Source organism: Bipolaris maydis (genome assembly GCF_028858645.1).
Source record: "Bipolaris maydis strain C4 unplaced genomic scaffold PSV08scaffold_2, whole genome shotgun sequence".
NCBI classification, from domain to species: domain Eukaryota; kingdom Fungi; phylum Ascomycota; class Dothideomycetes; order Pleosporales; family Pleosporaceae; genus Bipolaris; species Bipolaris maydis.
The window spans coordinates 658,449-682,042 of NW_027093858.1; the positions used below are offsets into that span (position 1 = coordinate 658,449).

At 51.1% G+C, this 23,594-nt stretch overlaps 12 protein-coding genes across 12 annotated transcripts; 5 read left to right on the forward strand and 7 right to left on the reverse strand.

Annotated features, from left to right (window-relative positions):
- Positions 1-382: 382 nt before the first annotated feature.
- On the reverse strand, positions 383-2,846 carry PSV08DRAFT_398638 (60S ribosomal protein eL24; the record flags this gene model as incomplete). The annotated part of the gene is made up of 5 exons (XM_014229437.2): positions 383-941; positions 1,160-1,303; positions 1,455-1,527; positions 1,782-2,495; positions 2,578-2,846. 5 exons carry the CDS (start codon positions 2,844-2,846, stop codon positions 657-659), a joined length of 1,485 nt encoding a protein of 494 aa, XP_014084912.2. The 3' UTR covers positions 383-656.
- A 1,534-nt stretch (positions 2,847-4,380) lies between these two features.
- PSV08DRAFT_263445 (uncharacterized protein) lies at positions 4,381-4,772 on the reverse strand. Its single transcript, XM_014229435.1, has one exon. It carries the CDS (start codon positions 4,761-4,763, stop codon positions 4,452-4,454), a length of 312 nt encoding a protein of 103 aa, XP_014084910.1. The 5' UTR covers positions 4,764-4,772; the 3' UTR covers positions 4,381-4,451.
- Positions 4,773-6,097: 1,325 nt separating this feature from the next.
- PSV08DRAFT_358711 (uncharacterized protein) lies at positions 6,098-7,459 on the reverse strand. The gene is made up of 2 exons (XM_014229433.1): positions 7,289-7,459; positions 6,098-7,237 (listed from the first exon to the last, which is right to left on the reverse strand). Exons 1-2 carry the CDS (start codon positions 7,301-7,303, stop codon positions 6,335-6,337), a joined length of 918 nt encoding a protein of 305 aa, XP_014084908.1. The 5' UTR covers positions 7,304-7,459; the 3' UTR covers positions 6,098-6,334.
- A 279-nt stretch (positions 7,460-7,738) lies between these two features.
- PSV08DRAFT_215201 (uncharacterized protein) lies at positions 7,739-9,617 on the reverse strand (the record flags this gene model as incomplete). Its single annotated transcript, XM_014229432.1, has 3 exons — positions 7,739-8,781; positions 8,837-9,409; positions 9,521-9,617. The coding sequence occupies 3 exons, from the start codon at positions 9,615-9,617 to the stop codon at positions 7,739-7,741; spliced, it is 1,713 nt and encodes a 570-aa protein (XP_014084907.1).
- An 86-nt stretch (positions 9,618-9,703) lies between these two features.
- PSV08DRAFT_263458 (uncharacterized protein) lies at positions 9,704-11,252 on the reverse strand. Its single transcript, XM_014229431.2, has 2 exons — positions 10,849-11,252; positions 9,704-10,799 (listed from the first exon to the last, which is right to left on the reverse strand). Exons 1-2 carry the CDS (start codon positions 11,189-11,191, stop codon positions 10,057-10,059), a joined length of 1,086 nt encoding a protein of 361 aa, XP_014084906.1. The 5' UTR covers positions 11,192-11,252; the 3' UTR covers positions 9,704-10,056.
- Positions 11,253-11,378: 126 nt separating this feature from the next.
- On the forward strand, positions 11,379-12,352 carry PSV08DRAFT_23355 (WW domain binding protein 11-domain-containing protein; the record flags this gene model as incomplete). The annotated part of the gene is made up of 1 exon (XM_014229430.2): positions 11,379-12,352. Exon 1 carries the CDS (start codon positions 11,407-11,409, stop codon positions 12,349-12,351), a length of 945 nt encoding a protein of 314 aa, XP_014084905.1. The 5' UTR covers positions 11,379-11,406.
- Positions 12,353-12,535: 183 nt separating this feature from the next.
- Positions 12,536-13,147, reverse strand: PSV08DRAFT_358715 (heat shock protein 9/12-domain-containing protein). The gene is made up of 3 exons (XM_014229429.2): positions 13,043-13,147; positions 12,898-12,987; positions 12,536-12,837 (listed from the first exon to the last, which is right to left on the reverse strand). The coding sequence occupies exons 1-3, from the start codon at positions 13,089-13,091 to the stop codon at positions 12,677-12,679; spliced, it is 300 nt and encodes a 99-aa protein (XP_014084904.1). The 5' UTR covers positions 13,092-13,147; the 3' UTR covers positions 12,536-12,676.
- A 1,551-nt stretch (positions 13,148-14,698) lies between these two features.
- PSV08DRAFT_263478 (uncharacterized protein) lies at positions 14,699-15,416 on the forward strand. Its single transcript, XM_066092491.1, has 2 exons — positions 14,699-15,242; positions 15,295-15,416. Exon 1 carries the CDS (start codon positions 14,746-14,748, stop codon positions 15,046-15,048), a length of 303 nt encoding a protein of 100 aa, XP_065949728.1. The 5' UTR covers positions 14,699-14,745; the 3' UTR covers positions 15,049-15,242; positions 15,295-15,416.
- Positions 14,699-16,460, forward strand: PSV08DRAFT_358716 (glycoside hydrolase). Its single transcript, XM_014229427.2, has 2 exons — positions 14,699-15,242; positions 15,295-16,460. The coding sequence occupies exons 1-2, from the start codon at positions 15,112-15,114 to the stop codon at positions 16,220-16,222; spliced, it is 1,059 nt and encodes a 352-aa protein (XP_014084902.1). The 5' UTR covers positions 14,699-15,111; the 3' UTR covers positions 16,223-16,460.
- A 1,184-nt stretch (positions 16,461-17,644) lies between these two features.
- On the forward strand, positions 17,645-19,408 carry PSV08DRAFT_23363 (mate-domain-containing protein). The gene is made up of 2 exons (XM_014229426.2): positions 17,645-18,317; positions 18,371-19,408. The coding sequence occupies exons 1-2, from the start codon at positions 17,684-17,686 to the stop codon at positions 19,300-19,302; spliced, it is 1,566 nt and encodes a 521-aa protein (XP_014084901.1). The 5' UTR covers positions 17,645-17,683; the 3' UTR covers positions 19,303-19,408.
- A 1,072-nt stretch (positions 19,409-20,480) lies between these two features.
- Positions 20,481-22,138, forward strand: PSV08DRAFT_383782 (arginase family-domain-containing protein; the record flags this gene model as incomplete). The annotated part of the gene is made up of 8 exons (XM_014229425.2): positions 20,481-20,612; positions 20,669-20,762; positions 20,816-20,906; positions 20,981-21,064; positions 21,145-21,366; positions 21,434-21,744; positions 21,828-21,988; positions 22,043-22,138. The coding sequence occupies 8 exons, from the start codon at positions 20,481-20,483 to the stop codon at positions 22,130-22,132; spliced, it is 1,185 nt and encodes a 394-aa protein (XP_014084900.1). The 3' UTR covers positions 22,133-22,138.
- PSV08DRAFT_215215 (DUF2407 C-terminal domain-containing protein) lies at positions 22,052-23,374 on the reverse strand (the record flags this gene model as incomplete). Its single annotated transcript, XM_014229424.2, has 1 exon — positions 22,052-23,374. One exon carries the CDS (start codon positions 23,372-23,374, stop codon positions 22,340-22,342), a length of 1,035 nt encoding a protein of 344 aa, XP_014084899.1. The 3' UTR covers positions 22,052-22,339.
- Between the last annotated feature and the right edge of the window lie 220 nt (positions 23,375-23,594).

Here is a 23,594-nt window from a genome sequence, read left to right on the forward strand (position 1 = left end):
GGGATGACTTTGTATGCGCAAACTATACGCTGTGCTGGGTACTTAATACGGTAATGTCTTTTTTGTACTTTTTTTGTACGTCGCTTGCCCCAGGAGCATTAAACCCTATCAGTTTTGACATGGGGATTGTACTGCGTTAGCTACCACTCGCTTTGATTCTTTCTTCTTTTCCACGATGCTACGAAATAGCTACAGTAAATTTAATGATAATGAGGCACGAACGAGATATGAACAGTGCATCAAGTAAGAAGTGACATGGTTATACAATTCGATTGGCATTGAGGTATCCCCCTGGTGGATGCCAGTGGTGTATGGAAGCTTTGATAGAATATACAACAACCATCCTTGTTCCCCTTTCCCTTGGGCACACTCACGAGTCGTGTTGGCAGCATTCGTATGTCGTAAGGACATGGTATTTGTATTTGCCCTACGGCGCCCAGACGCTTCAATATATGAATGGGACAGTGTCCGGCAGTAGAAAAACACCGATTCCAGAAGCAAAACAGGTCAGCCATGAAGAGTGCCATTTCCATTCATTCCATTTTTCCGCGGTTTATCGGAAACAGAGATTCAGAGAGTAAAGGGAAACACCGAGTCATTCCGAAAAACCAGCCATAACCCAGACTATGCACGCCGTACCAATTCCCCGCTTTAGCTTAACGAGTCCTTGCCTGCACCTTTGGTGCGGCACCCTTGGCACCCTGCTTGCTGACCTTGGCGGCGTTGCCTCGTGCGGACGCAGCAGCGTTCTTGGCCTTCTCAGCCTTCTTCGCTGACTCGGCGGCGGCCTTCTTCTCCTTGCCCTCCTTGACAGCGGCGCTGCGAGCAGCGGCACGGGCCTCGGGACGTTGGCTGCGGCGCTCCTTGATCACATCGAGGGAGGCACCGACGATGGCACGCTGGTGCTTGACTGTGCGGCGGGTACGCTTCTTGGCGACTTCCTGTTGTGGTGACGGCGGTTAGCATAGGTTGCAATCATATGGTGGCGTTGCATAGACTGTTGAGGGACAGAAAGGACAGCACGACAACATCAACACCGGTAATGCTCCCTGTGATCCCCTGTACATCTTCCGCAGTTTGGACTGATGTCATCTTTGACTGCTTTCCCAAATACACGTCCCAATATCGAACATGCATATGAAAATCGGCGGCGACTAACCTCAGAGATACCCTTCTTGTGCGCCCTTCGGTAGAGAGTGGTCCAGTGAATCTTGCGAGGGTTCTTGCGCTGGAGGAAAAGGGACTCGCTCTTGCCGTTCTGGAAGCGGAAGATCTTGCTGTCACCACGGATGTAAAGCTTGCCCTGTATATGCCATCAGCCAATGCCCGACCCATTATGGTATCCCCATCATCCCCCTCCGCCAGGTGTTCGCTTTGTTGCGGCGCGATGGCGAAATGTCGACCTCTGGCGGCGGCGGCGGACGGCGGGACACGGGAGCGGCATTGTAACGCACCTTGCCCGGGTAGATCTTTTGACCGCTGAAGGAATCGTCGTAGGTACGCATATTGGCGGTGTTGGCGTGATACCTGTGTGTTAGTCGTGGGGTTGTCGTCGGTCGCGAATTGTGTGCAATATTGGAGTTGGGACCTGTGGGCGAGCGAGCCATCTAGTCCGGAAGCGGTTAGGGCCTTGGCGCACCGCCACTGTGGCTTGTCCACAATACTGTCATCACATGTGCAGCCGCACTGCAGGCGGTAATCATTTCCTTTGCATTGTGGAAGATATTGATTTTTGCAAACGTTTCAAACTATTCAATCAAATGTTGGGGTATAAAACTGACAACTCTATCTCTGCATCCCGCTGTGCCCAATCCTCAAAATGCGCCGAAACCATACACTCTCCTCCGTCAAGGTCAAAGCCCTGATTTTCATTCAATAACTCGATGACTTCATTCCACTGAGCACTATTCAGCCCGTCGCATTCATCGATCAGGTGATTCAGCTCATCAAATAGTGCTTGAGTGCGCCTTTCTTCGTCATTTAAGGAACCGCCTTTCCAAAGTCCGTCATCACATGTATCTTCGTCCACGTCTCGCTCCTCTGACCACTCCTCTGACGAAAATTGATAGCTTGGAATTTCCGGCGAGGGACTTGGGTCGATGTTTGAAGGTATGCTGTTATGGATGTCTTGGCTCGAGTTCAGGCTCTCCACATCGTCATCCGCAAATTTATCCATGGTGTACAGGTTGCTCAGTGTCTGAATGAGCAATCTCAAGGGTGGTTTCGATGTATCGAATGACGGTTTTGTGCTCGAAATTGTTGCATATGATTGAGAAGCCAGCAGCGACACATTGGTGCAAACTGTGCGGACGACTACCGGTATAGCCCAAGGAAGCTCGAGGAGCTCGGAGAGAACAAAAAGAAATAACTGTGTTGATTCAGGTCGAGAAAATCCAATTGTGAAGGCGGACTCCTTGTACATGGCATGAATTGTTCCAGAAAGCTTGTCTACTCTCCTGTTAGGATGCGAGTAAGACGATGCCGATACAAATAGGCTTACCGAAGGCAGAAGTAAAGCTAAAGTAGCTCAACAGCGCCAGCAATTGTCCCTCGAACCCATGGAGCCCGCCTGCATACAAAAAACCAATGACGCCACCAATGACCTTGTGTTTCAAGTGACTGCTCGCAATGGACGTGGCTAGTAACGATAGGATGGCGGTGTAGGGGCCAAGTGGGAGAAACGACACGATTGGTCCGGCTAGTACCACACCTGCAGCAGTAACAGCTGTCTTCGCATCCTTTGTAGCATTTCTGATTGGCAATCGCCGGGTCATCAGACCTACTTTACTCATGACTGCATTTTTCCACTCGTTGCGACGACGCGCTTTCTTTTTTGGTTGTTTCATGATTGTGAGTGCGTTGTTCGCTGGAATATTGGATTTGCAACTTGCGGTACTGGTAAGAAACGATCACGGGAATGGTCAGAGGATCAGAGTGGCATGGTTGGATAAGTTATTTTGACTGGGCAACCCTGGATTGGAAGCGGTGAATATCAAGTACACAAAACGAATGGTGAGGTCTCGACCCTCACCGCTAATGACAGCCCTATCCGGGAACTGATTGAGCGATACAACAGCTGCTCTGGCATACTCACGTTTCACGTAGGCTTTGAGAGGCTAAATTAATCCTTTCGGATTGGCGAAAACTATGTAGAGATTAGCAGGGTCGGCCTGCTAAGAAGACTCGTTGGTTGTTGCTGTGACGTAGAGACTTCCATGCCGAGCTGATTGCTGATGAGTCACGCAACTGCAACAGTGAGCTCCTTTACTTTTTGAGCGGACAGCACATTGACCAGATTCACCTATTCTGCTATTTCTATGAAATGTTTATCCCAACTGAAGACTGGGAGCCGGTCTCAAGCAGGTATTAGGATTTACATTCGAATCGCCTGCATCAGTATAGCTTCTGCTCTGCGCAGATTATCAGTCCAACTAACGTACTTGAGTATACATAGCCGGGAGCTTATGACATCACTATACGTACTTTTGGCTCTGGTACACATTACCTATTTTTGTCCAGGCCGAGTGCTAGACGGCAGAATGTGAGGCGAATGGTACACTAGGATACGTAAGCGAGCCTTACGTACTAATCGCCTACCGCCGAGGTCCTTGGGCTTGAATGTCACAGCATCACTTTCATATCAAGCATTTAACTGGCTCCAGAGTATGGATAGAATTCCCGCGATCGTAAACTAACTGAGTCTACTTGGCAGGGCTTACAAACACGTGCGCATCCCCGCTGCGCCCAAAGTGCTATATTCCCAAGAAGATGCAACACAGCATCGCAAGCCCCAGAAATCCTAGTCAAATTTCATGATTCCGCTATCCTGCCTATCCTAATACCGGTATCCGGATCTTTTGCGAGCTACGAGTTCTTTCCCGCCACAGCCGCACACTACATGTCATGTGTCAAGAACATGAATCGCTAGCTTGCTGTCAGCCTTTCCCGAGATACGGCATCGCGGTAGCAACACCATCGATTCGACTATGTTGACAAGCTTTCTTTCCCCTTATTCACCACCATGTTTGGGGCTTCAAAAGCTTCAAAGCCAATCTTGTTCAAGTACCCAGATGTCAGGAGTGGGAAGATATCCTAGAGAGCCCAAATTAATTTCTAGATGTGAGAAAGAGACCAGAAGGCCTGCTTGCAACATACGAATCAAGTATATTTCTTAAGGGTACACAGCAAGTAAGATATCGGAACACTGCTCATTCTCAACCAAGTACATTGATCCTCAGTATTACCAATTACAAGCGGGTCCTTTTTTCGGCCCTTCTATTATAGCATAACACAACAACAATCATGTCCCAAAAGTCTATATTCGACCTTACGAAAGAGGGCTCTTTTTCCCAAATCGCCCCATAATATCTCCCCCAAACAACTTCTCCAAAAGAATACAAGAAGAGTTTTTTTTCAAAAAAAAAAGTGCTTTTCATCCCAATCCCACCCTTTTAAGCCTTGGATGAAGCACCAAGCCCCTCAACACCCGCAAACGCAGCACTGAGATCTTGCTCGACACTTCCACCGCTAACACCGACACCGCCAATCAGCCTTCCATTAAGGTAAATGGGAAGACCGCCTCCAAAGACAATAAGACCTCCGTTGCTGTTCTCGGCGCTGTAAAGCGGGCCGCCAGGCTGAACGGCAGCGTAGAGGTCTCCGCTGGTAAGGCCGTTGAAGAGAACAGCAGTGCGAGCCTTCTTCTGGCTGATATCGATGGAGCCGAGGTATGCGTTGTCCATGCGGTGGAAGGCGACGAGCATGCCTGCCGGGTCGACAATGGCAATGTTTTCTGGGATCTGGAGCGCAGTGGCGTTTGCGACGGCGGCTTTGATGACGGTTTGGGCTTGGTCGGCGGAGATGACGAAGCGCTGGGCAGGCATGCTGCCAATGCCGTTTGTGTTGTTCATTTGGACAACGGGTGGTGCTGGTCCTGGTGCTGGGCCGGGGCCTGGTTGTGCGGATACAAGAGCCGTCAGAGAGGCGATGCTGACGATGGTGGAGAGGAAATGCATGGTTGGCAGTGTGTGAATTGGAAATATAGAAGGCGCAAGAAGGCGGATCTTTTGTCGATCAAAGGGAATTTGAGTTTTCTGGGGATGAGTAGGTGTGTAATATGCCAGTTGAGGGTTCCCTAAAGAAGAAAGTGATGTGCAGATGTGCTTTCGATGATCAATCGTAGTTCCGGATGATCGTTTTGCTTGCTATGCAGGCTGCAGTCTCCGTTTACTTTATAGCATGGAACATGTGCAGGGCCTGGACATACCGAGTGCTAAAAGTCTTGTCTCGACCAAGTCCTAACGTCCGCACCTGGCCAAACCCCCTAATGCTCGCCCGTTCGTCTAGCTAACTGTCACCCGCCCCCGACTAACTCAATGGCCCACTGACCCTTGTACCTAGCGATGACCACTCACAATCTCTTCGCCATAAGGGGACATTTGCCGGATTCGCCAGACCTGCATCATCAGCGACTCAGCCTCTCGCTAGGTGTATGAAGTATCTTTCTGCCTTGTGGGTTTTTTCTCCAAGTCACCGGCTACTCAAACACGCCTCAATACCTACGAGGCTTTGCGGTCCCACATTAATGGCAATTCAGGCTGCCCGGCGCAGGAAACTCAACATTTCACACTTTCGAAATTTTCCTTCCGCAGCTAGGCAGGGCCGGCAAACGCTTCTTTCTGGTTACCAAGGGTCTGGGTTCCCGTCTTGGAGGCGCCATCAACCTGTGCCAGCAAAGAGAAAAAAACTAGATTACAGGGCGGCACCGCGTGGCAAAGAACTCGAAAAGGGCGATCGCTCCGTCCCGTTAGGCTTGTTGAGGTTTGGTTGCCAGTGGCGCTCGGGCCGGCGCTACTTAGTGTGCGATGGGATCTGTCGCCCTCGATCCGAACTTGAGCCGTGACTGCGACAATGAGACCGTTGCTGGCCTAACTGATTCAAGTAGTTGCAAGTGCTTTGTTGCAAGAGTGGTCCTAGAGCACCACCAGGCCCGCCATCTATTTGACATGATGGAGAGCATCGTGAACATGATGTGGTGGAGACGGTGAAGAGCGTCGGATGAAGGTATGCGATGTCGCCCAACAAGGGAAGAGATGGCTAAAGTAGGGACCGTGGCGCTCCTTTTGATATTCATCCATACTCAAGCATGTCACTATTCTCACCTCTCTACTACTGCTACTACTGCTACTACTACTACTACCACCATAATGATCGTGCACGCGGATACATCTTTCCGCAAGGAACATCACAGTTCTTGATAAGACCCCCGTCAACTGCGCATACATGCGAATCTGCCGAAGAGAATACATCATGACATACGGACAAAAGCCATGCACTACCTTGGCATGGGCTCGTAAGTCTCGCTCCTTTCCATGCTCTCGACCGCATCTCTCGCGGCAATCCTGGTCTTTTCCGCCACGCCGTCCATCTTCCCGACCGCAGCAAATCTCTCCTTCCACAGCGCCCATCGGTCTTTGCTAAACTCGGCCCTCCTTTTCCACAGTTCCCCGCCTCGTGCGGGGTTACCTTGCTTGGGATCGGCAGGTGTAAGGTCCCTTTCTAAGCGGAAGAGTTGACGTCCATTTCCGAAGATCCAAGCGGCGGCAGCGGGGACGTATGCGTCGTATTGCTGATTGGCCGTCGCAGAGGGGTCGTCAACGAGGGGTGTTTCAAGTGCGGCTCGCATCGAGTAGATGGCATATATCCAGAGATCCTGCAACCCCTTTTGCGTTACGCGAGCATAGAAGAAGTTCATGTTTGCCCATGCTTCCACCTCTTGGTCGAAGAAGCCGTCGTGAGCAACTGGAGCGTCGTTGTAGGCTTCGCGACAGGCCATTCCGAAGTCCGTCATTTCGCTGTAGAGGTAGTTGTAGATTTCGTTGTTTGGTATAGAGTGCTCTTTGAACGCCTTGATCAAGTCAACTAGTTTGTCGTGGTTGTGAGACTCTGCATTTTCACGGCATGACAAGCGTCGTGCTGAGTGAATGATGCTATACCAAAGGTCCATGAAGTCTACGTCGTCTAGGTGGGAAGAGTTGATCTTCTCATCAATAGGCCCGAACAAGAGCGATGCCGTTTCGCTCAAGTCGATTCTCTCGTTAAGATAGTCTTGCACGGCCGAATAAGCCCCACTTCCATCTTTTGGACGAAACCACCCTCTAATTTTTGCCATTTCGTCAATCCGCTGAGTGCCATTTTCTACGGAAGCGAGAATCTGGCGAATCTGCTCGTTTTGCTTCTGCAAGGCATATTAGACACATCTCTGCAATAGAGTCCTGACAAAAATTACCGCTATGCGAGACATGGTTCTGATGGATGTGGACAGGAAGTTGGATCCAGTGTCAGGGGAACCCCCAAGAGTTGGTTTGTGACTGTTCGTGGTGATGTCATAAACCGAGGCTGTGCGGCTGGTCCCGAAAAAGAAAACACGTGCGTATGCTCGTAAGACGACTGGAAGTCTACGCCAGGTCTGTCGTGGCCCGCCCCTAGATATATCGCTAACAAGACACGTGTACACTGAGGGTAAACCGTACCGGGACATAATCCGGAATCCAGGCAAGACACATGTATTTGTTGGCGCGTAAAGTGTCTTTCTCCTTCAGTGCTTTTTTCTGCGGGGTAAGTGTCAACAATGCGATTGCCCTGACTTCTAAATCAGGAACAGTGTGATTTGTTCCGCACGTATCAGCTCTACAGTTGAAGTCATTCCTTCGTACCTCTATTTCTTCAAGTCTACAGCTCACAACCTTGCGCCCTTCTCACGCTTCGCTAAAAGCCTTAAATCTTTCCTAAGAATCTTTCCACTGGGACTCTTAGGTACCTCATCCACGAACACCACGCCACCCCTCAGTTGCTTGTATCCTGCCACATTTTTCTTCACATACTCCTCAACATCGCGCGCACTCATCTTCTCACTGCCCTTAGCAGCGACAACATACGCTCTAGGGACCTCATTATGCCCGTCATCAGCCTCGACCCCGATAACTGCCGCATCCAGAATGTATGGGTGGCTCACTAATACAGCCTCCAGTTCTGCAGGAGCAACCTGTAAGCCCTTGTACTTGATCAGTTCCTTCTTACGGTCCACAATATAAAACAGTCCGTTGCGAAACTCTGCAATGTCGCCAGTGCGAAACCAGTCGTCTGTAAAAGATTCCTCGGTAGCAGCATCGTTCTTGTAGTATCCTTTGAACACCACCGGCCCTTTGATAAGAATCTCTCCTGGCTTTCCTGGCTCGACATCTCGGCCGTCGTCATCGACAAGACGGGCAAGCATATTCGGCACTAGAGGGCCTACGGACCCAGTGTCGTCATGCATGCCCGCTGGCATGATTGTTGCACTTCCTGTCGTTTCGGATAGCCCCCACGTCTGGTCGATGAAGCAATCTGGTCCACCTAGCTTTTGACTAGCTGCATACTGCAAGTCCTTGCCCAGTGGTGCAGCGCCGCTGACAACAAGCTCCAGAGTCTGGAACTGGTCTGTCACCTGGGCCGACTTTGCAATGAGCAGGAAGATGGGCGGCACAGTGAAGAAGAAAGTGATGCGGAATCTCCTGTTGCATTCGAGGAACTGAGTAAAGTCGAACTTTGGCATCCAGTAAACAGTGCCGCCCATGTAGAATGCGTTAAGGAGGTAACCCTGGATGCCGGCGATGTGTGAAACGGGCAAATGAGCAACTGTTCTATATTCAAAGTCCGGTCGCTTCTTTGAAATCCATGACTTGGTCAGGTTACCTGTCGTTACAGTCTCGGCTACCAAGTTTAGATGAGACATCTTGACGCCTAACACCAAGGGTCAGCACGCATGTAAACCTCTTGGAGTGTTCTTCTCTCTTACCTTTTGGCAGCCCAGTAGTCCCAGAGCTATAAATCAGCACAGTAAGGCTATCCTCCAGCCCCCGCGGATCGGTAATCCGCTTCCAAGCCAACCTATCTCCCTCATCAATCAAATTCTCACCTAATCTCCCATTTTCCTGCACAACCCTCAAACCCCAATCTCTCCCTTCACTCATAACCAGCACTCTACCCCCTCCATTCCTCCCCCAACCCGCCGCCTCAGCAGCCCCGATAGCAACATCCCTCGTCCCCTCAACAGCAACAAGAATCCTAGACACAGCACCTTGAAGCTGCTTGCACAGCTCACCAGCCGTACTTGCCGCAGACGCAGCAGAGAACACACCTCCAGCGCCAATAACGCCGTACGCAAGCGCAGGAAGCAAATAATGCCCTGTCGAAATCACCGAACACACATCCTTCCCCGCTCCATTCACCCCAATGCTAAAGTGCTTGCGTAGCGCTGCAGACGTCTCTTCCGTCAAGATGCGAGCCCGCGATGTCGTCAGCACCAAGCTTGGATCTGCAGCTGAAATGTGAATGGGCGTATCTGGTTTTGCTAGCCCGATGCCCGAATCTACATGAGCAATTGTATGTTTAGTAGTTGTTGCATGTTTGTGTATATTTCCAAGTTGTTTTTACATAGGTGATGGGCTTGTGGAGGGGGGAAGGGGGTAAGATGACGTACCGAATAAAAGAGAAAGGATATCGAGATCCGGAATCGGGTATTCTATTGAAGCTCGATAGATGATGCCCTGGTCTGTTCTTTCTGCAATGGTCGTCATTTTGCTCGAGCGATTGGTTCTGGACGAGAGTGGCACTGGAGGATAGAGAAATGTATTTTATCGCAGTGCAAAAAGAACAACAGTGTACTGGGAGTCTGGATTTGCTTTTTGGGGGACTAAGAATAGCTTGGTAACGCCAGCATCGCTCTCCCTTGTCACCTTTAACCTCCCACGCTTCACATCGATTCACTTTATCAACTAACGGCCTGATGGGGTTGGGGCAAGCCTTTGATGTCAATGCGGCCGAGAAAGCGGGGTAGTAGGTTGGAGGTTAGTAAACGACTACTATAACTATGTAGAGCCCGCTAAACCGAGGCTGTCCGGCATATGCTTGTGACGATGACTCGAGTAGACTGTTCGGGCAAATAGGTTGATCCTTGCGCACTCTTAGGTGCGATACTTGTTCACATTTGCTCGGTATAGTGCTTTGGCGATTGCTTCAACCTCTGCGCTTAGCATTTGGCTCATTACCTGCTTCGTCAGCGTCTGCATCTCCTGTGTTAAGAGCAGACTTGTTCGGCTTTCGCCTCTTCCGCTTCTTTTTGCCTTGCTGACTGTCATTGCCAGCATTCTCCTGGGCAGCTTTTACTGCCAGGGGAAGTACTGCTGGCCGCGCAATTGGCGGGAGCTCACTATCATCGATTTTAGTCTTGCGCATGCCCCTGGGATTCTGCTTCTCAAGCAATGCGACATATTCGGCTGTGCGTTTTGTATGCTCGACCTTGGTCATGACCTTCCAGTTCTCAGGCTTGTCTGCTTCTCTCCACTTTTGCCAGACGTCTTCGTGCATTACATTGCCACTGAGAGCTACGAAAGCGCAACTGTTCCATAGTGTATGTACGGCTTGTACAGGCAGCCATTTTGGCCGCAACTGACCATGCTCTGTGAGCCACTGAGCTACTTTAGCAGGCGTTTGACACATGTTGCGGATGTGCGGTTCAACATAAATAGTGCGCTGGTCCCAGAACGCCAAACCATCATCGTCAACTATTTCGAACGAATTATGAGGCAGATATTTGGGTGGATACGAAGAGGGTTTGCGACGGATATGATAACCATTGTTTGATACTTGAAGTATTTTAGAGGGGTGATCTCGGAGCGCTTGTTGGAGGAGGACTTGGGAGGCTTCGGGTTTTAACGAGGATATATTGGGATGCTCGAGAATGGCTGTCAGATGTATGTCTGGGTATTGGATTAGCTCTGCAAAGATCCATAGCTCAGCGAAGCCTACAATGTTCTTCGCCATCTACTGTCCGGTATCGATCCCGAAGCCACTTTGCTCGCTCCTCTTCTTGGTGCGCATAGTCGGTAAAGATGAGTTCTATACCAGCAGCAAGTTGAGCAATGTACTCAGGGGTGACTGGTTTGACAGTGAACCTAGGACCAGGCTTGGTAGCTTTTTGTTCAACCTGTTCTTCTGGTTGAGGAGTGAGCGAGGTCGTCCTTGTATTTTGCATAGCCTTGACCAGGGCTTCATCGCGATCGGTCTCAGCATTCTTCACTGACGGATTAGAAGTGTTTGGTCGCGGCTTCTCACGAACGCCCTTGAGCCTGAGCGCTCGCGGGACAAACATTATGTTGAAACGCTGATATGGTAGTGAAGAGACAAGCAAACATAATTGCGACAAAAGTCGGTCGCGATACTACTATGGCAGGCGACTCAAGACGCGCCGCGGCTCAGGAGCACGGACCTTACGTCAGTCCCCGTATTCTCCATTTCCCTGGGTAACGTCAACACGCACATTGTCTTTTTTTAATCCACACCAAATCCCGCGCTCAGTCCGTCGCAATGGCAAAAGAAAAGAACTACAACCCCGTTCAGGAAGCCAAAAAGGCAGAGAAGCAGAAACAGCTCCGCAAGCAAAAAGCCAACCTCCAGGCGCAGCGCAACGAGAAACTCGCGCGGCGGAATCCACATCGCATACAGCGAGACATCGACGGTCTCAAGGAACTCGAGCAGAATGGGTCGATACGGCCACATGAGAAGCAGCGACTACAGGAGCTAGAGAAGGACCTTGCAGCGGTAAACAAGGCGCGCGCAGCGCTCGGTGACAAAGCCCCAGTATTCAAGCCAGAGCGACGATTCGACAACGACGACCGAAGTCGAGGAGGCGACCGAGAGAGCCGAGGCGGAGGTGTTTTGGGCAAGCGAACGCGAAACGGGCAGCGAAAGGACGAGGATAGCAGCGATACCGACGACGATGTCAAGCACATTCCCATGCCTCGCGATACGCCACCGCCGATCCCGCGAAAGTACCAAGCGCGCGCTTCGCAGGCCGATGAAGCGCCGCAAGAGCCCAAGAAACCGACGATTGTGTACGAAGCTGCACCTCAAGTGCGTGATTTGCGGAAAGAAGCGACAAAGTTCATGCCTGCGGCTGTCGCGCAGAAGTTGAAGTTGGCAAAGGGCGAGGGTCGGTTGCTAGAGCCCGACGAGTTTGACAAGCTAAAGGACGAGGGGTATATGAAGGAGCAGAGCAAAGCAGGAGCCGAGGCTAGTGGAAACATTGGGCCCGAGGTGGACGAAGAGCTTGAGGCGTTTATGAAGCTACAGTCTATGAGTGCTGGGCAGATGGCCGAAAAGGCGGCAGAAGCAGCAGTGCAAGAGGCAGAGTACACAATGATGGCGGCTGAAGCGAAAGGGCAAATGCAGGGCATATCAAACGAGGCCCGCACAGCAGAGAACACACTCAGGCACGTGCAGATGGAGGAGGTGGAAGACGAGGACCTGTAGATTGAAATCATACCATTCACCATTCCATTGGTCAACCACATTACCCTTGGCGAGGCGTGTTGTACTCTAGGGCCCGGGAGGACTATGCACAACCGAAATGGGCAAGCAAACAAATCATGGACTCACTGGAGACAAACACACTACAGGCAAGCAGTCATTCAAGCACCACATCAGAGAAGAGTTATTCAGGACATTGTTTGATTCGATTAGGTGTTGGGGTATAATATGTGTGGCTTCTAAGCTACAGTCATGTTGCACCTATCGCAACGTATCATCGACCCTCATTCCCGGGGTCGTGTCGTGAAGAGCGTGGGCGAGAAGCAGTTTACTTCTTCTGTCCGCCAGAGAAGGTGTCGGAGATGGCCTGGCCAGCGTTGCTCAAACCCTCCTGAGCTTGCTGCATGACGCCGGAGCTCTTGTTGGAGGCGTCGTCGTGGCCGGAGCGGGTCATGTCGCCGAGCTTCTGTCCAGCAGACTTCTGGCCCTCTGTTGCGACGGTTAGTGTTCATGTTTGGATGGAGGGTACTCGGGGCGTCAGGTGCATACCAGGCTGCACGGAGCCAGCAAGGCGGTCACCGGCTCCGCTGAGAGACTCGGATGCCTTCTCAGTGTTGGACTTGGTGGAGTCGGGCTGGACTGCAAGGCTGTCAGTATACTCGACCCAAGGCACAGTCAGAGTGAGGCATCTTACGCTTCTCGGAGGCCTGCTCGCCGAGTCCCTTGCGCATGGAGTCAGACATGTTGCTGTTGGTATGTGGTTGGAAGTTGTAGTAGTTGAGTTGTGTGTGAGAGTGATGAGAGACGGTTCAAAGGACTGCAATGGTGGTGCTTTATAGGCAGGTGGCAGGTGGCAGGCACCGAGGCTGGCTACGACATGCGTACGTCACCCATAATCGAGCGGGAGTCGCAGCAGTGGCAGCAGTGGCAGCAGTCGCTGCAGGCGAGAAAAAGGTGGGTGAGATGGATGGAGCCTTCCTCTTTCTTCCCACAAGCCACACCCGACGGCCAACATGGCTGCACGCTCGACGGGGATGGAGACCAGTTTGCAGGCGCCACACGCCGCCTCGATTGGTAGATTGGCGTGTCTGCTTGGCTTGGTCGATGGCATTCTCGCGTCCGTCCATGGCATTCGCGTCATCGGGCACGCGCCTGTGAAGATGCCGGTTCTGGCCTCCCCGCCACAAGACAAACATGTGCCCTTCCTCTACGCCATGCCCCATCTAATAGGACGGATTCACTGCAAATCGTTGTCCGCCGCGGAAAAGGGTCCACAAACCGTTGCCCGCTGTGCGTGGTGGGGTAAAACAAAGGCCCCGCTGACGTAGTAGCAGTGTCACGAACGGGGCGCGCATCACGTGACCTTCGTCATCCCATCACATGCAGTCCACAGCGACAGCCAACAGTATGTCCAGATGCAGACACTACACCTACACCTATCAGCATGCACATGCACATGCACTATCGCTATGCTCCTTGGACAACCTGCCTCTGCAATCACCCATCACCCCCCTACATAAAGCCCCGTCCGTACTCGGCCCACCTTTGTCCGCCTCAGGCAATCATTGCTACTCCCGTCGCCGCCGTGCCCCTCTGCGAAATCAAGTTTGACTTGTGTTGCAAAGATTCCACTTTTCATCTCGGTACCCTATTTCGTCCCATAGCCTGTATTGCACCCAATCGCCTGGCTCGTCGCGCCACACTGGATACCCATTTCGACCACCACACGGCCTGCAATGCCTTCAGCCGTCTTGTCAGGCTGCAAACCGCTGTTGCCCATCCCCCAAGCGTTCCTTGCTCATTTCTCGCTGCACATGGCAAAAACCGCTTCATTTGCAGCGGCGCATACATGTAACCGCATCCACCATGGTCGAGAGTTGGCTTTGTTGCACTCCAGCCGCGACGCCTTTGCTGAGCAACACCAACACCCACTGGTCATGTCGCTCCGTTGAACAGACTCGGACATCTTCGTTAGCCTCTAGCACACCATGAGGGAACCTCACACTGCACGACTTCTCGTCCTGCAGTGCTTATCACCAAAAGGTTACCGCCCTACATGCTCTCGCGCGTCTGAGGCGGACAAAACCTGCTGTTACTTCTTTTGCACCCTCACGAGCCACAACGGGGCGCCCCTTATCGTGCTAATTAGTCGCGTAGAATTTTGAACTTGTAGCCAATCAGATTTCTGAGCAAAACTTATCCCACGCAACATCCCACTCAGCGGCTATCCTCCGTGTTTCAGATGGGACCCACATCGCACTTTTCCTAGACAGCTATCGCTTCATCGCCTACCACAAGGGTCTATGTCGACCAAGCTCCGACATCCCTAATCTTACTTGCCGCTGTACAATGGCTTTCTTCGTATGCCGTCAAACACATACATTGACTCGCCATGCCATGTTGGTTGTGCCACAACTGCTAACAATAGTTCATGCCGTGCCGAGCACAAGGATACGTCTATGCAGCGACAAAGAAAATGGGTGGTCTAGGTCCTTTGCAAAGTGGGTTTGGCCTAAATACATATACCTCATGTACATAGCTTGCGCTTTCGGTCCAAGGACTCACCTCACATTCGTTTACTTGGTATACTTGCCGACCAGTCACAGGCTGTTGTTGCTTCTGTTTCTGGCATTGCCTTGTTTAGAAACATCAAACATCGAGGGGCTCATCTTCGTTCGTTGTCGACTACTTATGAATTAGGACACCCTACACAAAGAATTGCCGCATCCACCACATTCATTTACATTACATTCGTTCACTACCATGAAGTACCTTCAAGTACTCTTGTTGCCTGTCGCTTTCTTTAGTTTTACTTTCGCCGACTTCACAGACGATGCTATTGCTTCCATCCAGACATTGCAGAAGACCTGGTACAATTTCAATACTGGTCTCTGGTAAGCAACACCCCACCTCCTCATACCATCTTCTATTGCTCACGAAACTCAGGGACGACTTTTGGTGGCAGTCAGGCAACATTCTTGAGTCTATAGCTCAGTTTGGCATAGAAGATCCAGATTTCAAAGACGTTGCGGCAAACATTGTCGCAAACACCTACGCCAAATCGCCCGAGCAACACGGTGCGAAGCAGTGGACAAACAAGTTCTATGACGATATGGGCTGGTGGGCCATGGCCTGGATCGCCTCTTACGACCTGACTGGAGACAAGAAGTATCTTGATAGCGCCAAATTTATTTTCCAAGATATGACCAGCGGTTGGAACACGCCCTGTGGTGGCGGAATATGGTGGTCAGAGGACCGTAATTATATCGCTGCCATCGCCAACGAACTTTTCCTCGCCGTAGCTGCGCACCTTGCAAATCGCTGCAGCGGCCAAGAGAGATTGGATTACCTCAACTGGGCTGATAGAGAGTGGGAGTGGTTCAGCAATTCCGGCCTTATTAACTCGGATGGACTGATCAATGATGGAATCGACCCGGCCACCTGCAAGAACAACGGCGGGACAACCTTCACCTATAACCAGGGCGTCATCCTAGCCGGTCTTTCTGAGCTTTCGCGCGCAAAGTCCGATAGTAGCCTCGTCGATCGTGCGTACGACATCTTTAACGCTGTATCAAAACACCTTACCGATCCCAGCGGTATCCTCACGGAACCCGTCTCCGGAGCTCTGGACCCAGTCGCATCACAGTTCAAAGGCGCTTTCGCACGAGGCCTGTTGACACTATACCAGTACAAGCCACGAAAAGAAGTCAAGCAATTCTTCTTGATCAACGCCAATGCTGCGCGAAGCGCAGGAAAGGTAGATGGTGGCGTTATTCCTGGTCGCTGGCAGGGAGATAGCAGCGATGGGAACACTTGCACGTTGGCCAGCGGCATTGACATCCTGGTCGCTGCGGCATATGCTGAGAAGCATTAGTCTACGTCTCCTTGTTGTCATTTGTAACGTTCTATACCCTGTTTGCGTTCTTTTTTTTTCTTCTTTACCTCAATGGCTGTTTGGCGCTATGGCACCTGGGGTCTTATTCCACAAAAAAGGGGTAAGGCGGCTGGATCTGCATTTGTGTATAGTGTAATGATGAATGTTTAACGTAGTTCCAGCCTTGACGAATCCATATCGTCACGACTCTGGCTGAATCACATTTCTACTACTACCATCATATTTCAATCGAATCGCGATATCTTGAACGTGTCTTGGCTTTTCACACACGCATTCTCTCGCGCGCAAGTTGATGGTACGTATATGGTCGGTGCTTCAACCAAACAGGAGTGTGTCTTGGTTTCACCTTGACGTTCGACCAAAAAAAGATATAAACTTTAAGCAATGCGCGTGTTTAAAAAGCTTGTTAATGCCGGCAGCTTCCATCCACTCCCTGTAGGCAAGGATACCTAGGTTGAGTTGATTTCATCTGCACATCGTGCACCCTTGGTACAGCCCTGGCTCCGCCCTCTTGATCCCAGCTGGTTACTATTTAGGTGATTGTTCACGAAACCATGCTCATACCGCCACCTAATTAGGGAAACACGAGTTTGTCCATCGAGTTCATTAGCGTTTGCGGGTATGGGGAAAACGTGACGGTCCGTCACGTGCATGGTACGCTCGCTAAATCTTGAGCTACGTACACTCTTCCGGCAGGGGTCTCTCCTGGTACTCCCGGCCACGCTGATCGACCACAACGCTCCAGTTAAACCCAGTAACGCCATCATAGTGTATGTTCCACATCGTATTCACGTCATAGATAGTCGGAAAGCAAAATAAAAGTTGGTCAATGCAGACGTTCTCAAATCGAACCCAAGACATCGGGTACTTTACCAACGGGTTTTCTTGTTGCCCACTCCAGCTCCACATATCACACTTGTCCGGATCCGCATACTGGCCAATTTTTTTTTACCTTTGCCCACATCAAAGCTTACCGAAGGGTCTTAGTCAAGGAATACGAGAGCATGCAAGGCGATAAGGTTACAGCTGTGCACTGTCCCGCTTTACCCATAAGCCCGATGTAATCGACGTCAGTCCAGATTAGAGCCGGCATGTACGGCAGCTTCATTCGTGACTAGCTACATTGCATTACCTCTTTGTAGTAGGTAAAATTCGCGCAACTACACCGGTTTAGTGGCTATCTAGGTTATTTTCGGAATTTTTTTTCTCTTCTCTCTTGTCCGTACCGCTCCATCTGAGCATAATCCACATAGGTAAGGTCAAAGGTATTATGTGCAGCAACGTTGGCCCTTTTTTTTTTTGCCTCTTCGTGCCTTGCCGTATATCTAGGCCAAGACATTGGGGTTTCTTCTACATACATAGCTCGTTGCCGGTCGCCTTGAGATATTCTTCTTCCGGACACAACGGTATCATTTTCTCACTTCAATTTATTCTCTAATTATGGACTCCGGAGTAAAGAAATCTCGGTCATGGATACCGAGCTTTCTCAAAGCGCCGGATCACACGGATGGCCAGCCAGACGAGAGGACATCGCTTCTTCCCAACTCACAGCACGAGGAGTGGTCTACGGGCGAAACTCATGAGCTTGACGATGAAACCGCGACTTCTTTCCAACTTATTCTCCACGAATTCTGGATACTGCTCAAAGGATCATTACCCGTGGTCGTAGCATACGCATTGCAAAACTCATTACAGACAGTCTCTGTTCTTATCGTCGGACGCTTATCACCAGAAGCATTGGCCACAGCTGCATTCTCATACATGTTCGCCATGGCTACCGGCTGGCTTGTTGCTCTTGGTGGAACAACAGCAATCGATACGTTGGCATCCGCTAGCTTTACGGGAAGCAAGAATCGCCATGACCTTGGAATCATTCTCCAGCGCTCCTTCTTGGTACTATTGTTATTCTACATCCCAATTGCTATTGTCTGGTTCTGCTCTGAACCACTCTTCAAAGCACTCGGTCAGGAAGATTATATTGCGCGCGACTCGGCAAAGTTTCTCTCTGTCCTGGCGCCTGGTGGTGTTGGCTATATCTATTTCGAGGCACTAAAGAAGTACATGCAGGCTCAAGGTAGGTCTTCGATTAATACAGTGCCAAATGATGCGTCATGCTCACATAGACAGAAATCATGAGACCTGGAACATACGTCCTTCTCATAACGTCACCTCTCAGTGCCATACTCAACTACTTGTTCGTGTACACTTTCAAGATGGGCTTACTTGGCGCGCCATTTGCGACTGGCATTGCATACTGGGCGTCCTTCTTCCTGCTGCTTGCGTATGCACGCTTCATAGACGGATGGCAATGCTGGGGTGGGTGGGACCGAAAATGCCTTCAGAACCTATGGGTCTTTTCACGCCTGGCCTTCCTTGGAGTCATACATGTCGGTACGGAATGGTGGGCGTTCGAGATCGTCGCGCTCGTTGCAGGCAAGCTTGGTACCATACCGCTCGCCGCGCAAAGCGTTATCATGACTACGGACCAGGTCATGAACACCATTCCTTTTGGGGTAGGTGTTGCCACCTCGTCACGAGTTGGCAATCTCCTTGGGGCACGGAATGCGAAAGGTGCCGCCAGGGCTGCAAACACTGCCGCTGTCCTGAGCATGGTACTTGGTGCGCTCGTATTGGCCGTGCTCATGGGTGTCAAGGACTTTTACGCTAAGATCTTCAATGATGATCAAGATGTGGTCAAGCTCACAGCCAAGGTGATGCCGTATGTTGCATTGTTCCAGATCGCGGACGGATTGAATGGAAGCTGCGGTGGGGCACTCCGAGGTATGGGCCGGCAGCACATTGGAGCTACCGTGAATATTGTCAGCTACTATTGCGGTGCTTTGCCACTGGGCATCTGGCTTGCATTCCACGGCTGGGGTCTCGCGGGCTTATGGGTCGGGCAATGTATTGCCCTGTACCTTGTCGGGTTTGCTGAGTGGGCGATTGTTGCTTGGAGCAACTGGGATTACCAGGTCAAGAAGGCTTTTGAAAGGATGGATGCGGATGACAGGGCCGAGCTGGGTGTTCCTCCCGATGAGGCAACGCCAGTGCATAGATAGCTGCTTTGCGGAGTCAAACCTGCTGGCGACAGCCATGATGATGGAAGAGTATTAGCAACGCTTCTTAGACATTCGATGTATGGAGCTTGATAGGCAACTCGGAGACGCCAATGCAAGAGTTGACGAAAAATTACCAAAAACATTAAGCGAGTGACGTTAGTGCAATTGGTATCTGGACCCTTGTCTCCACGATTCAACCTCACTCCTCATTACCTCCGCACTTTCTGCTGCATTACCCGCCCCCCACCTTGCATTGCCTCCCGGTAGTTTAAATCTATGCGTTGTACATTTAGACGCAAGTAAGCAGTTCAGGGAATACAAGGAACCCCGCTTCACTCATTAGGCGCCCAATTGACTAGGGAGACGACGAATACCATGAAATATAGGACCGTCTCGGGTCTTTCGTTTCTTATCGAGCCAATCCGCGTAACAAGCAGAAAATACGCAAGAGATTTACGTCGAATCGGCACCTCATCAAGCAAGTAATGACCTCACCGGAACTGCTTTGCATGCATAAGTGTGCAGCACGACTGGATTCTGTCCCGCTGCAGATAAGATTGGTGCAAACGGATTTTCACCATTGAGTATAGCCGTTACGGAACTGCTCATGGCAGATGCTACTGGCTCGATTCCCCGTATCTTGACCATGACATCCGTCATCGCACAGGGCGGGGGTGGTCCCCACATTGATCAACAACGTTGGATGCGAGATAGCGTAGTAGCTTCAAGTGATGCAGAGATGATGGAAAAGACACTGTATAGCCATCAAGGTATTCTCTGAATGCTTTAAAAAGGTGAAAGGAGGCTCAGATAGCTTTTCATCAAGACTACTAACGCCTAAGGCATTGTGGTCCCCGAGTATGGACAAAAAATTGGCTTCGGCCGCTTCGTTACATCGACGGATAGCAACGATCCGATACCACCAAGATATACTAACCTGTTGAAGGCAGTAAGGTGCTATAGCTGCAGACGACATCGCCGTCATGGACAGGGATAGATCAAGCACCTACTCATGTAACGGCAATTTACCTAACACGACTTCGTCAGAATGTAGCTGATAATGACGGATACGAGACTCATGACGGCTATTTACTACAGCCTCGCGCTCCTCCTAGATCGATTCCTTCATCTACAATCTTGTGTTTTTCCCCTCCATTGCTAGATCAAACTTTTGCAAGATGAGGTTCACTCCCACGCTCTTGAGCTTTGCGGCTGCGGTAGCAGCGCATGGCAATCACGACCAAGAGCCAATGGCTGGTCCACATGAGAGTCTTTGGTACAACACTCTTCCTGGTGATGGCGGAACACAAGTGAGAAATCTAATTCTTGTGAATGATGTTGCTACGGAAAATTAATGTTGACATAGGCCGACTCCGTCTTCTCCGGCATTTCCACATTCGGCCGTCTCAAGTACCACCCATGTCTCTCCAGCAACGTGCAATATGACATTGCGTTCATTGGTATGATCATATTTATTTAAAGAGAGATGTGATTGTCTAATCACAAAACGCAGGCGCTCCATTCGACACTGGCACATCATACCGCCCAGGAGCTCGCTTTGGCCCCAGTGGCATCAGGCAAGGTTCTCGCCGTCTCAATCTCTAGTACGTTTTCCTCTGAGCAACCACAAGCTTACTTTTGTCATCTCCCACAAAGGCTCACGCAAACTTGGATTTAGTGGCGGCTACAATGTGCCACTCGAGGCGAACCCATTCAACTCCTGGGCCAAGATCATCGACTGCGGCGATATTCCCGTTACATCGTAAGAGCAATTCTCTTGATTACATCACCCATTCAAGGGAGGTTAGACGGATGAGAACTTACTGACTGGTCAATATCCAGATACGACAATGCCTATGCCCTTCAGCAAATCGAGCAAGGCCACAACCTCCTTCTGAGCCGGGCACCCTACACCCACGCCAACAAGCCCGGTCCCTCGAAGAACGGCAAAACACTTCCCCGTATGATCACCCTGGGAGGTGACCACACCATCACTCTCCCCCTGCTGCGCTCCGTCCACCGCGAATACGGTCCCATAACCGTCATCCACTTTGACAGCCACCTGTACGCATTCCCACCATCTCCATAACATACCACCCATCTCACAACCCTACTAACAAACCCAACCCAGTGACACCTGGCGCCCCAAAGTCTTCGGCGGCTCGCCCAGCGAACAAGCCAGCATCAACCACGGCACCTACTTCTTCCACGCCGCCCAAGAAGGCCTGCTCGCCAACGACTCCAACATCCACGCCGGGATCCGTACCACACTGTCGGGTCCCTCCGACTACGAAAACGACGGATACTGCGGCTTTGAGATTGTCGAGGCGCGCGAGATTGACAAGATTGGCATTGACGGTATTGTCAAGAAGATTAAGGATAGGGTTGGGCTGGAGAAGCCTGTGTATTTGAGTATTGATATTGATACTTTGGATCCTGCTTGTAGGTTTTTTTTCCCTTCCACTTCATTTCCTTTTCTTTGGTTTTGTTGGTGAGAAGTTGGCGCAAAAGCTAACGATAAACAGTTGCTCCTGCGACTGGTACCCCCGAGACGGGTGGCTGGACTACGCGTGAGCTGCGCACGATTATTCGCGGCTTGGAGGGTATTAACCTCATTGGCGCGGATATCGTTGAGGTTGCGCCGGCGTACGATACTAATGCCGAGTTGACGACTATGGCTGCTGCGGTAAGTGGAGTGTGTGAAATGTTTGGGCGCCTCGGGCTAACTTGCTTGATATAGGATACTCTGTATGAGGTCATGACTTTGATGGTGAAGAGGGGACCTTTGAGCTACATGGGTGCTCCCGCAAAGGAGACTATTGAGCTGTAGATGATGTGAGTGCTTGAAGAACAACGACAAGTACAACAGCAAGAGTTGAGTAGGAGCGTGGCATGAGAACTGGCCAAACTGAGGCGTTTTCGCCGGAGCATTTGATGACGACATATGAACAACAATGATGAGCAGTGATATCCAGGTAGCAACAATATATGGAAACCCTACCCAGTAAACTCCATGTCTATTACCAAGTGACCAACATCATGCGCCCCATCTCATGAAGCCAAAAACAGCGTTTATCAACACTCCCATAACAACAGCAACTTGTCTCCGTCTCGTCCATACTCCCTCCTCGCGAAAGCCCCACACCAAGCTGCCGAGTGGGAAAAAGAAGCCAGTCAAATACCCATACAACATATCGTCCAGTCCACCCTCCTCCACTGCAAACCCCGCGCCCCATCCTGTCTCACCGCCCGTAGCACCCGGCGCCGTCAACGAAGCCGAGGGATCATTGGCCGATGAGTCAAGCCAGCGATCTTCCAGCACACGGATCTGGGCCGGCGTAGGCATCGTATCAGGCGTATGTGTAAACGAAAGGTTCGTGGTGAAATGCGAGCGTAAACTCGCTACCTCCGCAGGTGTAAAGCCTGAACTCAACAGCCGATCGAAACCCTGGGCTTGAGGCACACCGCCGTCCGTTCCACCAGCCGTCCCCGTCGTCGCAGTAGACCCGCGTCTGCGCGCATTGTAGTCTGCCCCGCTGCCTTTGCGGCGGAGCTCAGAGGACGAGGCGTCATACTGTGATTTCAGACTGATTTCTATGTTCTGGGCGAGGGTGGCTTCGGTGGCGAGCTCGGAGGCAGAGAGCGCATCGCCGAGGGAACAGTGTATGTAGTACTTCTTTGCCTCGGAGGGTATTTCCGTCGTGCCGTATTGTACGGCGGGCGTCTCTCTCAGCGGCTGTTTGCCTTTGCTCTTGCTTCCCTCTCCGGTACTACTACTGCTGCTGCCTGCTGTTGCTTCCCCGCCTCTACTGCTGCGGGGTGGCGGCGGTGGCGGGAGCCTTAACGATCGAGATAGCGGGTCATTGTCTGCGAGGACTTTGCCCGCATAGATTAGGCGTAATCGCGACGAGGCATGTTCGGGTGGGAGGTGTTGGCGGATGATCTGCTTGAGCGAGAGGGTCGCAATGACACGAGGTGTGTGGATAGAGAGGGGTAGGTCTGGAACGGAGGCTGTAAAGCGTATTATCAAGTATATGAGCTGTTCAGGAAGGACAGGCGCGTTGGCTGCCATGATGGTGCGAGGTTGCGCTTGGGTTCGGAGATGAGGTGGGAGAAAAGCGATGGTTCATGTGCATCAATTCTACGAGAGTTCATGGCGGTCGTGACATCGTTTGCGTTGCTATCGTATGTTTTGCATCTCCGGTGGTGAGGCTACGAGATGTGCGGCGGTTGCGCAGTTGGTGGCTCGAGACGCGGCAGCCCGGAGCTTAGCAACGCTGAGGTCATTTACC

What these genes read in the sequence shown, in the direction of transcription:
- PSV08DRAFT_263458 (XM_014229431.2), bottom strand. Translation starts at nt 11,191, where the DNA reads ATGTTTGTCCCGCGAGCGCTCAGGCTCAAGGGCGTTCGTGAGAAGCCG. An exon ending in AGTAGATGGCGAAGAACATT is followed by an intron (nt 10,800 to 10,848) that starts GTAGGCTTCGCT and finishes TCCAATACCCAG; the next exon opens with ACATACATCTGACAGCCATT.
- PSV08DRAFT_23363 (XM_014229426.2), top strand. Translation starts at nt 17,684, where the DNA reads ATGGACTCCGGAGTAAAGAAATCTCGGTCATGGATACCGAGCTTTCTC. An exon ending in GAAGTACATGCAGGCTCAAG is followed by an intron (nt 18,318 to 18,370) that starts GTAGGTCTTCGA and finishes TCACATAGACAG; the next exon opens with AAATCATGAGACCTGGAACA.
- PSV08DRAFT_358715 (XM_014229429.2), bottom strand. Translation starts at nt 13,091, where the DNA reads ATGTCTGACTCCATGCGCAAGGGACTCGGCGAGCAGGCCTCCGAGAAG. An exon ending in CGAGCAGGCCTCCGAGAAGC is followed by an intron (nt 12,988 to 13,042) that starts GTAAGATGCCTC and finishes ACAGCCTTGCAG; the next exon opens with TCCAGCCCGACTCCACCAAG. An exon ending in TGCTGGCTCCGTGCAGCCTG is followed by an intron (nt 12,838 to 12,897) that starts GTATGCACCTGA and finishes CCGTCGCAACAG; the next exon opens with AGGGCCAGAAGTCTGCTGGA.
- PSV08DRAFT_263478 (XM_066092491.1), top strand. Translation starts at nt 14,746, where the DNA reads ATGTTGGTTGTGCCACAACTGCTAACAATAGTTCATGCCGTGCCGAGC.
- PSV08DRAFT_358716 (XM_014229427.2), top strand. Translation starts at nt 15,112, where the DNA reads ATGAAGTACCTTCAAGTACTCTTGTTGCCTGTCGCTTTCTTTAGTTTT. An exon ending in AATTTCAATACTGGTCTCTG is followed by an intron (nt 15,243 to 15,294) that starts GTAAGCAACACC and finishes CACGAAACTCAG; the next exon opens with GGACGACTTTTGGTGGCAGT.
- PSV08DRAFT_263445 (XM_014229435.1), bottom strand. Translation starts at nt 4,763, where the DNA reads ATGCTCGTCGCCTTCCACCGCATGGACAACGCATACCTCGGCTCCATC.